The following is a 13,312-nucleotide window of genomic DNA, read 5'->3' on the forward strand; positions in this document are numbered from 1 at the left end:
ATAACACAGAGATCTTAAATCCTCATTTTCCCAGAGTAGGGCTGGTCCACTGAGGGTACAAAATTTGCTGATTGCTCTTATCAAAGGACTGCCATGACAAGGAACATTCTTTTTCCAAGGGAAGCTCTCTACACATGTCATTGATTTTGTCATTTGTTATCTTTTTGGAAGTTCTTCCCTGAAATTGTCTTTGTAAATGTTTCCTCCTATAGCTCATACGTGGTTTCTGAAGGTGATCTCAAAGAAAGTCAAGTATGTAAGCAATGGCCACATCATTGACCCAAGAGCACAGCTTTCCAAGATGACCATTGGAAGGGCAATAAAGACATGGATGTTATCTCATAACTTCACATATATTTCATTTTTCACTAACTTGATGAAAAGAAAAATTAAAATGTTGACTAGAGGCTTGTTTACCAGTTTATTGAGTGCTGGGGGGGGGGGGGTTTGTGTTTCTCATGGGTGTTCCCAAAGCTTGACAAACAGAACTCCTTGAATGTTTGCTAAATGGAACTAGATTAAATTGTTTCAGTTGAAAGCTTCATTAAGGTTATTAGTGCTCATGAGTACACTACTTACTGTAATGTGTTCTAAATTTCCACAAATATGTTCATATTTTCCCAATCTACTCTTCAGAGTAGGGAGCTCAACCTAACCTGACCCTCAGGCACAGAGCTTTTCACAGACTGACGTGTTTATATTTATCCTCAATGACCTACGTGTACATATAAATCTCATTTGTAATGTTCCAAGTCTTTTTTTAAAAATCAACTTTGAACTTTAGTTTCTTCTAATCATAATGTTTCTATGAAAATTCAACTCACTATCAACTCTAATACCTCTAACTTCCCAAACTACTCAGAATACAAGCACAATCTGCCACATCTAACCTGAAATAAAACTCGGTAAAGAGATTTGAAATCATATGATGAAAATAAAACACTCTGAGTAATGCAGTTACTATGTTGTTACCATTGTTGTTGCTTTTTAAGTACAGCATATGAAACAGGATCTCTTAATCTGTTTCCCCAATTTGGGGATTAGAATGAATTTCCAATGAGCTCATTTGAGAGCTCTACCTCTTAGAGTGAAGGACAGACCCTTTTTGAGTCAAAATAGTGCCAGACTGATCCAAAAACCAAAAAGAAGGGCTTAAAAAGATCCTGAAAACTAAGGTTCCAGGGAGGTGGGGCCTCAGGGACACAGACTCAAATCACAGTCTAAAAAAGTAGTAAGTATACAGTCAAGAAGAGTCAGTCATTCCTGCAGTGGCCAGCAATAGAGGGATGTTTACATTTATTTATTGATATATATCTCAATCATCCTGAGTCTCTGGAAAACCCTTTCTATATTGCAATAGAGGTGTTGGCCATGAAAAGGCCAGGGCACTGGTTTGTGCTGAAGGTACAATTTCATCTGACAATGACAGTTCTAGTCTGAAATGTACCTTCGTGATCATAAGAAATAGAGGTTTTGATGGGGGAACGCCTTTTATCTCTTTCAAAGCACATAGGTCCTCCCAGACCCATTTCCCAGTCCTGTCAGATGGAACAATATATGAGACACTCTTGACAAGGAGCCAAAGGCTCTAACACTAGGGATTCCATATGGTTTAAATGTAAGGAAAAAAGAAAAGAAAAAAAAAGAACTTTATTTCCCCCCCTTGCTGACTGAATCCTTTAGCAAACTTGTCAGAACAAAAAAATGAGCCAGTTTTTGTTTGTTTCCTACTTGGAGATAGACAGCATGACAGAACAGGACTGACTTGCAATGCAAAGACCTCAGTTTACACTCCTGGCTTAGCTACTTACAAACTGAGTGACTAGGGGCAAAGCACTAAGTCTTTCTGAAGCTCAGTTTCCTCACCTATAACACAGACATAATAATATCTGGTCACCAGGTTGTTACAATGGTTAAATGAACTGATATACAGAAGTGCCTGGCACAGAACCTGGCACAGAACAGGTGTGTCCTGAATGTTAAATATTCTTCTTTCCTCCTGAGGTAGGTCATGCAAACATTCCTGGCTGGTCTCAAGTATCCCAAAGCTGTGACTTCCAAGGAACCCCCACGGGGAGCTGCAGGGAGCCCACGTGAATGGCCTGTAGCTCAAGCCCAGCCTGCTGTCTTTAGTGGGATGAACCTGAGCAAGAGGTGAGGAGGGAGGTCTCCTGGCACCCAGTCCAGAGCACCAGGGGCTCCCGTCCTGCGCCCTCCCACAGTCACACCGACACTGCTCCAGGCACGATCCTCCGGATATGGGTGTAAGATTTCCTGATGGTGACACTGCCATGGTGTGACACCCCCCGGGGCAGAACACACTCCTCCGTCAGTTTCTGGGCCTCTGGGTCCCAACATAGCACGGTGGCGATGACCTCGTTCTTCTCGTCCCGCCCCCCAGTGATGTAGAGCCGGTTGTTGCAGGGCGCGATGCCACAGCTGGCCCTCTCATGGCTGAGCTGGGTCACCAGGCACCAGATGTCCTCCAGAGGGCTGTAGGCGTATAGTGCTCTCATGGCCCCTCCTGAAGAGGAAGGGAAACACAGTGGGCATTCACTGTTTTTCTGGTTTTCTTCCCCTTTAACCACAAAAATCCTACTTCTGTTAGGTCAAATCTACCATCTTGCCAATAGAAAGAGTAGATTCATGGCTCTCCAGAAAGCTCGAATGGATTCCACCAGTCTAATGCTGGAAACAATTCAGAGCCCTTTAAACTTTGTGGCCAGGCATTAGATTCTAAATGGACAATTAGCTTCACATCGTGCCAAAATGTACCCTAAGATTGCTCCCTAGAAGAAATACCATCTGGTGCATCAGGTGCATTTAGTTTGTAATCTCAGCTCTACCACTGTTTTTATTGTAACCATAAGCACGGATACTGTGGTGGTTTTAAGACATCAAAAGGGACCATGTGCATACAGCCCCTGCAGAAGGTCTGGTGCATAGAAACTATCAACACATGGCAGTGACTAGAGGTGGTGGCATCTTTTGTAGACTGAGCATGCCCTGGAGCACCAGTCCAAATTACTACCTGAAGATGAGCTTTGAAGTCATGAGGCTGACCATAAAGAATCAGGGAACCTGAAGCAAGGGCTTCCTTAATCCATCCCTGTATTTTGCCTCTGGGAAGCCTTCTCCAATTAGCTCTTATTTGCTGAAGTTACATATTTTTGGCATCTCCTAAAATCAGTGACTCTCAATTGTGGCTGCACAGGAAAACCACCTGCACATTAGAAACAACTAGGTGCCTCGTTAGCACAGTAGGCAGCGCGTCAGTCTCATAGAAACAACTTGCACTGTTGGTCAGCATCCCGTCTCCTTGTGATGTCATTGGTCTGGGGTAAACCCCAGTTATGTGCATTTCTGTAAAAAGCTCCCTAAGTGATTCTCATGAATAGTCAGGATTGAGATCCATCATCCTTAACATTTACATGTCAACTGTGGTCTGGCCAGCGACCCTTTCTTTTTGGCTAAATGCAACTTTTTAGAGCCCTCATATCAAGTGGAAGGAGTAAAATTCTCATGGACACAAAATAAGAAATAATGATAGTTATCATTTATCGGTCACTTGATAAACTGTGCACATTTCAATTTCTGTACATTTCTAAAGTTTACAATACACTTTTTTTCCTGTAGCAACTTCTGGCTTCTCCACTGGGCCCCAGTGTCATGTCCCCTGAAAGTGGGCTGCTTCTGCATCCGGGACTGCCACGGTAAATTCCACCAAGGCCTGGACCAATCCCATCTCCTCTTCCTTTTCAACTTCACCCAAATCACCCGGAATCTGAGTTCCCAGGAGGACCTTATCTGATCTACCTGCATGGCTGCATGGGTGGGGAACCTCAGCTAAATAAGATGCCATTCATTCACTTACCAACAACATAGATGCGATCCCGGAAACTGACTGCATTGATGCATTTAGCCTCCACCGGCATGGATGACTTTAAATTCCATTTATTGGTTGAAGGGTCATAACACTGAGTCTTGTCTGTGGCCAGTTTCCCATTGGGCCCGCCCCCAATCACATAGAGCTTCTTCTTATGGCTTGTGGCTGCGAAGGAACTGACGTGGACAAGAAGGGGCGCTGCCTGCAGAGGCACAGGGCACCAGGAGAAGTTGTCAGTCACAAATTGATGATTGCTACAGTAGCTCACAGGACACAGGCCAGGAGCTAGAGGACATAAACCTGGGCATCCTCTGACTGAAGTCACAAGCCTGTGGAGAGGTCAAAACACACATTTCCCACCCTCCCTGTGGGCTCAGGACACAGACTAGAACAGGCTGAGGGATGGATGTTTCCAGCCTCTGTCTTCTACAGTCCAGCTAATCAGGAGAGGAAAAGTGTTTATAGGAATAATTGTTTCTACAGATGAAACCAGCCAATGTTGGAGGAAAATGCTTTCACAGACATGCATCTTTATATTCATTCATGTGTTCTTTCATTCAAAAAATATTTACTTAGTGCCTACTATGTGCTAGGCATTGTCCTTATTGCTTATGTCTATGAAGAAAAGCTGGTATAAGGGTTTCAGATGGCCATAGGTATGTGGACTCCCAGACTGGGGCAGCATGAAGATTTAGGTATTAAGCCAGACTTGTGCTTCCACCCTGTGAACTCTCTGGCACTCAAGCGGACTTCCAAGAGCCTCTTTTCCATTGATATGGCCCGCTTGAGTCATAGAGCAACTCTGTAATGGGACTTGACAAGTTGACAAGATCTGAGATACACTGCCATAAATATTAAGGGCTATACAGAACCCACAGGCATTAGTCCTCTCAATCCTCTAGAAGTTCCATTACATAATACTTCTGTTCTCTTAGGTTGACAGATCTTGGCTAGATGCCATGATGACCTGGCTACCTTTGCTTGTGTCTCTGATGACCATGTTTTACACTCCCCAAAGTGGAACATATTCTGACATATGATCTGATAGGAAGAAAGAAAATCAAAAAAAAAAAAAAAAAGAAGAAGAAGAAAGAAAATCTGAAATTGGGAATAACCTGGAAATATAGGAAGTGAGATCACTTTACTTTTATTACTACTGCTACTACTACTACTACTACTACTACTACTACTACTACTACTATTACAAGGATACTCAATATGAGATCTACTCTCTTAGCAAATTTTTTTTCCATGTCAGTCAGGTAATGTGCCAAGATCATAACAAAGTTTGAGGGAGGCATATATCACACAATGGTGTGAACATTCTACTATCACACTTATACACTACAGAAGGATTTCTCTAAATAAAATTTTAAGCATAAAATGTAGTATTGTTATTTGTAGGCAGATCTCCAGAGCTTATTCACCTTGGATAATTGAAACTTTATGCCCACTGATTGGCAATGATATACAGCTGAGGTTGAATTGCTAAACAACATATATATGCAAGCAGCGTATAGATGGTTTATCATCAATAGGCAAATAAATAAGGGCTGACCTCTAAACACTACCATATAACTCTGACTCAGTAAACAGTGTAGTAAAGGGATCCCTGTATGCCCACTGTGGCGACAACAGGGCAGATGGCATCTGAGAAGACAAAGACTCTGAACTAAGACATGCAGACTGTGGTTAGGACCAAGCCTCCCCTCTAAATCTGGGGCTTTTGGCTGGATAGACAGGTGTCTACAAGAGCTTCCCCACCTCGAAGGAAGCTGTTTCTATGACCTGATCAGCAATGCCGTAGCAATGGCTCCTTTTAGGAGGAAGCTCAGAGCCACCAACAATGTTCTCAGTGGGAGCACAGAGATGAGAAAGCCATATACCTATATTGTCATATACTTTTTTTTAAAGCTTTGAAGTATTAATAGAAAGTTACTCATAGAAATAAACCTTCTATACCTCTGACCAACAGTTGTGGAAGGGATCATAGGTCTCCACATTGTTGATCCTCTGCAAGCCATCAAAACCTCCAATCACGTAGACCTTGCCACCTAACACCACCATCTTATGCCTCCAGCGGCCAATGTTCAAATACTCAATTTGAATCCATTTGTTGATTGAAGAATTATATTTCCAAACATCGTGCTGTGTTTCTTTGCCACCTAGAAGAGATACAGAACATTTAAGAAACCACCAGGTATGTCAGAAATAGAGCTTCTCCCATAATTTCCCATAGTCCTTAAGTGCTATATCCCCAGGCCAGCTCCCTCTAAACAAAAGAAATCATGAAGGCATGTGTGGTCTGGTTGGGGAGACAGAGCCAATACAGGGGAACAGAGAGAGCCAGTGTAAGGCTGGGGCGAATCATGTACCAGACCGTGTCATGTGTCACCTCTGTGCTCTGAGTTCAGAGAAGAGGTGGCTGAATGAGTTGGGTCCAGAGATGTCTTCAGGGAAGTGGCACCCAAGTCCACATGGGTGGGTAGGGGACAACAGGAGCCTGGACTTGGTATCTGTGTAGCCTAGGGACAGGAATAAGGGCAGGACAGGTGAGGTTGGACTACTGTGGTGGGGATAGTAGGGCCTTGACCAGCAGCCAAATAAGAAGGCATCTTAAGTTCTGTTTGCTTATTTATTTAGATAAATACAAACCTGGAAAAATCACCAAGAAATCTTACAGAATTGTCTCAGTTCAAATCTCCAATCTATACAAAAACGTAAGTGGGATTTGTCCTATTGTTAAATAATTTTTATTATAAAAGAATGAGATGCTCACAATAGATAATTTGAGAATGAGCTGGTAAATATTTTTTTCAAAATCACTCTCTTAATAAACAGAAAATACATAATCCAGTTAGGGAAAGAGACCAACACAAAGGAGAACTGACCTTTTTTGGTGACTTTAATAAAATATTTTTACAGCTTTGTATTTCCATTTCCCATCAGCACAGAGTACCACCAACTACTTAGAGTAAAAGATGCACTTTTCAGACTTACAAATGTGCACGAGTGGGGCAATGTGTATCACTGACGATGCTCTGTGTCCTGGGTAAGTGTTTCTCTAGGATAAAGCCCAGAATTGAGATTTCTGTCAAGAGCCTGCTCACGTTGAATTTTTATAGGTGTTGCCAAAGAGCCTTCCATAGCTGTCCTGGTTGATCTTTCTCTACCCCACCCACAGCATATATTAAGAGCATTTTTCGTTTTGTTTTATAAGCTGATGGAGAAAAATAATGTCATAGTTTGGTTTTTCCTGGTTGCTAGGGAGACTAAGCTTCTTCCTCTTCCATGAAATGTTTGTTCATATAGTTTCAACATTTTTCCTTGGGTGTATAACTTTTAGAGGCCTCTATTCAAAATACCATGTGTGATATTGATCCCATTTAGGTAGTGTCAAAAATTATAAAATAGGGGCGCCTGGGTGACTCAATCGGTTAAGTGTTTGACTCTTGGTTTTGGCTCAGGTCATGGTCTCAGGCTTATGAGATAGAGTCCTGTGTTTGGGTTTCACACACAAGGGGGAATCTGCTTGAGAATCTCCCTCTGCCCCTTCCCCCACTCATGTGTGCTTGCTCTCTCTCTAATATAAATAAATAAAAAAATTTTTAAAAGTTATAAAATAACTATGTGCTTTCTTTTTTAAAGATTTTATTTATTTACTCATGAGAGACACAGAGCAAGAGAGAGAGAGAGAGGCAGAGACACAGGCAGAGGGAGAAGCAGGCTCCATGCAGGGAGCCCGATGTGGGACTTGATCCCGGGACCCCAGGATCACACCCTGAGCCGAAGGCAGACACTTAACTGCTGAGCCACCCAGGCATCCCAACTATGTGCTTTCAAAGAAATATATGCACACTCTATTAAAAAGAAAAAAATCTATGATTTTTACTTCAAGATGTAAAGGAAGACCTGATTAAGTGGGACACGTATCATGTGCATAGATGAGACAACATGTTATTGCAAAGATGTCAACCTTCCCCAAGTTAATCAATACATTCAGTGCCTTCAGGACTTTTCAAGGAGCTTGAAGAGGTTATTCTAACTTTCATTTGGAAGAGTAAATTTGGAAAAATTTCTAAGAAACTTTTCAAAAAGAATGAATGAGGCTTTTCCTAGCAAATATTGAAATAGAAAGCTATGGTAATAAAAGCACTGTGGTACTGACATAAGATGAGACAAAATGATGAAAAACAAGAGTACAGAAGAGACTGAAAGATATAAGGATCATTAAATAAATGGTATAGAACAGCTGACTATTTGGAGAAAAATTGTTAGATCCTTCTTTCACATTACAGTTAAAATTTCAAAAGTAAATGGCATAAAAGTAACTGGAGAATATATAGGAGAAGATGTTGATGATCTTAGGGTGGGTAGGGGCTTTCTAAGCGTGACAGGAAATATAGAATCACACAGGAAAGAAAGTTACTATGTGAAATGTAAATCAAAGTTAAAAGATAACCATAGTCTGAGAGAAACTATTTTGCAATACAAATAGCAAAAGATATATATATTTATATAGATAATAATTTTATATATTTATATATATTTATATATATATATTTAAAGATTTTTATTTATTTATTCATGAGAGACACAAAGAGAGGCAAAGACATAGGCAGAGGGAGAAACACGCTCCCCACAAGGAGCCCAATGTGGGACTCAACCCCAGACCCTGGGATTACACACTAAGCCAAAGGCAGACGCTCTACCGTTGAGCCACCCAGGAGTCCCAAGCAAAAGATATGTAATAAGAGCTCCAAAAAATTAATAAGAAGTCAAACAATAGGGAAACATAGAGTAGGAATAGATGATTTTTAAAAAAATAAAGTGTTGGCTAATAATATATGAAAATATGCTAACATCATTAATGATCCAATAATGCAAATGTAAATATTCTAAGCTATTAAAAAATTTAATTCACAATAAAAAATGTTAGCAAAGATGTAGAAAATGGGCACTGTCATTCAACACTGGTTGAACTGTAAATTGATTCAAACTTTCTGGAGAACAATTAAGCAATACCTATAATTCTAAACGGACATATCTTATGACTACCTCCAGGAATCTTGCCAAACAGCAGCAGCACAGGTTCATAAATATATGTGTATTAAAATGCCTGCTGCGGAATGCCTCAGTGACTCAATTAGTTGAATCTGACTTTTGATTTTAGTTCAGGTCATGATCTCAGGGATGTGGGAATGAGCCCCATGTTAGGCTCTGTGCTGAGTGCAGAGCCTGCTTGTCTTCCTCTTCCTTTGCTCCTCTCCTGACTTGTGCTCATGCTCTAAAATAAATAAAATCTTTAAAAAAAAAGTTTTAAAAAATAAAATAAAATGCCCATTGCAGCATTTTTTTCAGGGGGAATATAAAAGCTGAAAAAAAACCTGTGTTTTATTCATTCCATAGACTGCCATATAGCTGGTGAAAAGAGTGCCAGTATTGATGATGATGGATAACACTGCTGAGCTGTCCTGTGTGCTTGGGGACTGCACTTTACATGTATTACATCTCTTAATCTATATGATAGATCCATTATATCAACATGTAATGATGTCCAAAATAGATTGCTAGTTAAAGTACAATCTTCCATGATTTAACTGTGTATAACAAGCACACCTTCATGCATTGGTTGTATCATTTTTCTTTTTTTTTTAAAGATTTTATTTATTTATTCATAGAGACACACATAGAGGGAGAGAGGCAGAGACACAGGCAGAGGGAGAAGCAGGCTCCATGCAGAGAGCCTGACGTGGGACTCCATTCAGGGTCTCCAGGATCACGCCCTGGGCTGCAGGCGGCGCTAAACCGCTACGCCACCGGGGCTGCCCGGTTGTATCATTTTTCAACAGACAACAACAAATCTAAGTGAGGGGAAGGACAAGCTGTAAAATAACACAGGTAGTGTATGTGACAAAGACTGACTATGGTTACCAAACCCGTCTTTTCCTCCTGGGCACACAGGCAAACTAAATTTCCTAGTCCCCCTGTGTAGGGGCTGGCAGTGCAGGGGGAGCATGTGGCTAGTTCTTGCCAATAGAAAGTGAGCAGAGCGATGCCTCCTGTCCAGGCTGAGGCTATTATGAGCAGGTGTGCTTTACCTCTCAACTCCTTCAGCATCTCTCTTTCTGAAATGCATCCACCTTTGAAGGTTATGTGTGGAAAACGGCAGCATCATCAGTTGGAAGGAGCCTAGGTCCCTGAATGACTGAGTGAAGCAGATCCACTCTCCCCAGGGCCCACATTCTATTGCAATAAGTCACTATGATTTAGTGTTTGTTATACAAACTAGCATTACTTAGTCTAAGACAATATAAAACTATTTTGTAAAAAAGTTAAAGGTATAGTATTGTAATGGCACAGTTGAAACTGCCATATTTTACTTTATGCTCCCTATATTATTTGAATCTTCTACAACAATCAAAAAATATTTCTACATGATAAACAAAAAGCTATGGTATTAACATACCTAGGGAAGAGCTGATCTGCCCACGATTTTGGATGAAGCCAGTTCTGGGAAGAAGCTCTTCCCCAAACAACCTCAGATTAGACAAAGCCTCTGAGAGAGGGCTTGTCTCCTCCCTTGGGGCCCCAAAAAGAGCTGGGTGGCTTCTAATATCATGGGGAGAGCATGGGACTCAGAGAACCTGGACTGGAGCCCTCCTTGACATTTACCAGTCCCATAATCTTTCAGAGCCTGCGTTTTCTCCATTTGTAACTCTACCTTATAGAGTTGATGTGAGAAGCAAATGATTAAGTGCCACTAAAGTATAAATGCATCTACTGTGCTGTAAAGGTGGTAGAGACTTTGTTGCTTAATAAATATTTATTAAGCATTTACCATGTAGCCAGGTGCAGTGCAGGGTAATGGCAGGATGGTATTGACTCCCCTGGAATTTAAGGACTAATGGGAGTCACATAAAAGTATAATTGCAAATATGCAAATAACTTAGAAGTGAGAAATGACAAAGTACTGTGGCTACTGGAGCACTGAAAAGTATGACAGTAAACTTGAAGTGAGGCTTCAGGTTTGGGCAGAGGAACAGACATTTTTATTCATTACTGCATCCCCAGGGCCCAGTTCAGTGTCCTACATCTCTAGCAAATATCAGATAAATTCTACTATCACTTTCCTTCTTCCTTTTCCATGAAGTACCGGAACTGTCTTCCTGCTCCCCAGATCTCGTATAATACTGCTCACAGGTTAGTGTCCGTTAAGTAAGAATGTGCTTCCAAGATAAGACCACCTGAGCTCCTGGTTTCCACATGCTGACCCAGTCAGAGCTAGACCACTGCCATTCCCAGTAATTCTTCTAAGTTGGTTGCCTGGCTCTCACTCAGGAAAATACATAGTGCCACTGGGGGCTTACTTTGGCATCATGTGGCTCCTGCTTACCTGAGATGTAGACCTCATTTTTTAATGTCACGCATGCAAACTCCACCCACTTCTTATTCTCACTCTCCAGCTCATGCTCCGTCAAGGGGAGCTTGGCCACCTCCAGGCGGCTGCGCCTCAGGGGGTCCAGGCAGGTTACCTCCGCCACAAACCGTTCATCCTTCGTGCAGCCACCAATGATCATGAATACCTCAGACTGAAACTCATGCATCCTGGGCTTGGTGCGCTCCGAAATGATCTGGAAAACCAATGGGAGTATGTAAAGGCAGGAAGATACAGAGGTTCAGAGCCCAGGCTACAGAGCCAGACAGAGCAGAGCCCAGTTCCCAACTCTGCCACCATGTGACTTCACCTTGAAGTTCCATTATCTGTGTAATGGGGACTTTAGTGGTAACTGTCTCATAGGTTTGTGTGAGGATGAAATGATATCATATACGTAGTGTGCCTGGTCTGCAGGCAGGTATACATAGATAATAGATACTGAACAAAGATTACCTATTGTTGCTTTTGCCACTATCTTAGGAAGTCCAGGTTCATTTACCATCAAACGCACTTCCCACTTTACCCTTCCTGCCTGGTCTGAAGGCCTGAACTCTGGAATTTCATTTCTGGCCACCTTCCACTCCCTCCTGGTTTCCCCCCCTCCTCCTGGTTTCAATTTCTTGATGATATCCCAGACTTTGCCCACTACTAGACCTCTTCCGAAAGAGAAATCCTGATGGTAGGCACATAAGAGCACTTAGAGACTTAGGGGAAAAGAGCCAAAGAGAAGCACAGTATGGCTGGGGATGTTGAAGGACTAGACCCCTACATCAAAGATATGACCCTTCAGAGCCTTGAACAAGCAAAGAAATCCACACCACAGATATCTGAACCCAGCTGAAAGAACAGAGGTTTGAAAGTCAAGTACACCAGAGTTTGGTCCTTGTTTCACTACCTATGACTATGTGACCTTGGAGGAGCAACACAATATATGGCTGCAATCACTTCCTTTTTTTTTTTTTTTTTTTGCAATCACTTCTATGCCAACAAGTCATTGTGAGCATTCACTGAGGTTTGATGTAGAGGGATGAGCAGAGCACCTGGCATAAGCACAGCCCTTAATAGATAGTCACAGCAGTAGGAGCAGCTAGAGATGTCACATTGGCATTATTAGGGAAAAGGGAGAGCTGCCCTCCTCCTGGTTCCATCCACCCTCTGGACTCAGTGGGGAAGGTTCTGCAGGTGGGCTTGTGGGGAGAGAGCCAGCACCCATTTTCCAGATGACCAAAACAGCCTGCAAGCTGAGGCTGACCTAACACAGGCAATGAAACTTCAATCTTGACCACAGATGTGACAAACAAGTTACAGTAGCAAAAACTACCCCCCTCAAGTGGTGAATCTATATTTTTAAGATTTATTTATTTATTTATTCATGAGAAACACACACACACAGGTAGAGACACAGGCAGAGGGAGAAGCAGGCTCCATGTAAAGAGCCTGATGTGGGACTCGATTCCAGGGTCTCCAGGATCACATCCTGGGCTGCAGGCGGTGCTAAACCGCTGCACCACCGGGGCTGCCCTCAAGTGGTGAATCTAATCAATGGTCACAAGAAAGCAGATCAGTCAACACCCAAACTCTACTTTTCCATAAGAGACTTTGGTTTTCTGTACCAAAGAGTCCGATACAGTAAATTTTGCATCCTCAATTCATGGCCATAAAGCTTGTCACAGGGCCCCCTTTTGGAGGTTAGCAGAAAGAAGTGGGGTGGGACTGTATGGGGCAATGGGCAGAATCTGAGGGTGTGGACAGTGGAGAAGACAGTTGGGGTAAGAGTGGGAGGGGCAATCCTAGGAACCGGGGGTACTGTGAGGACAGTGGCAAGACTGCCAAGGACAGGATCTGAGCAATGAGTTGGCACCAAAGACAAATTTTGCCACTCTGTGATTTTCTTTCCTACTATCTGCCCTGCTTCAAGGCTCTAAGTCTCTCTTCCCCACAGTTGAAATGCAACCCCCAACAGTAATCTGGTCCTTTCAAAAGGATTA

General features: G+C 42.3%; 1 protein-coding gene and 1 non-coding gene across 5 annotated transcripts in view; both read right to left on the bottom strand.

Annotated features, from left to right (window-relative positions):
- Positions 1-402: 402 nt before the first annotated feature.
- Positions 403-13,312, bottom strand: part of KLHL6 (kelch like family member 6) — a 111,198-nt gene continuing 98,288 nt past the window's right edge. For 3 of the 4 annotated variants that reach the window (XM_035710178.2, XM_049105755.1, XM_025451309.3), the window contains 4 exons: positions 11,283-11,520; positions 5,849-6,051; positions 3,875-4,088; positions 403-2,524 (listed from right to left, as the gene is read on the bottom strand). In XM_035710178.2, coding sequence (XP_035566071.1) covers positions 2,223-2,524; positions 3,875-4,088; positions 5,849-6,051; positions 11,283-11,520 — 957 coding nt within the window. In that variant the 3' untranslated portion in view covers positions 403-2,222. Of the gene's footprint in view, positions 2,525-3,874; positions 4,089-4,222; positions 4,928-5,848; positions 6,052-11,282; positions 11,521-13,312 lie in introns of those variants that run through there. The other variant, XM_025451310.3, reaches the window with a different exon arrangement.
- LOC112662931 (small nucleolar RNA U13) lies at positions 5,139-5,242 on the bottom strand. Its single transcript, XR_003138958.1, has one exon. It is a non-coding gene; the product is annotated as a small nucleolar RNA U13 (small nucleolar RNA).

Source organism: Canis lupus, chromosome 34 (genome assembly GCF_003254725.2).
Source record: "Canis lupus dingo isolate Sandy chromosome 34, ASM325472v2, whole genome shotgun sequence".
Lineage (NCBI taxonomy): Eukaryota > Metazoa > Chordata > Mammalia > Carnivora > Canidae > Canis > Canis lupus.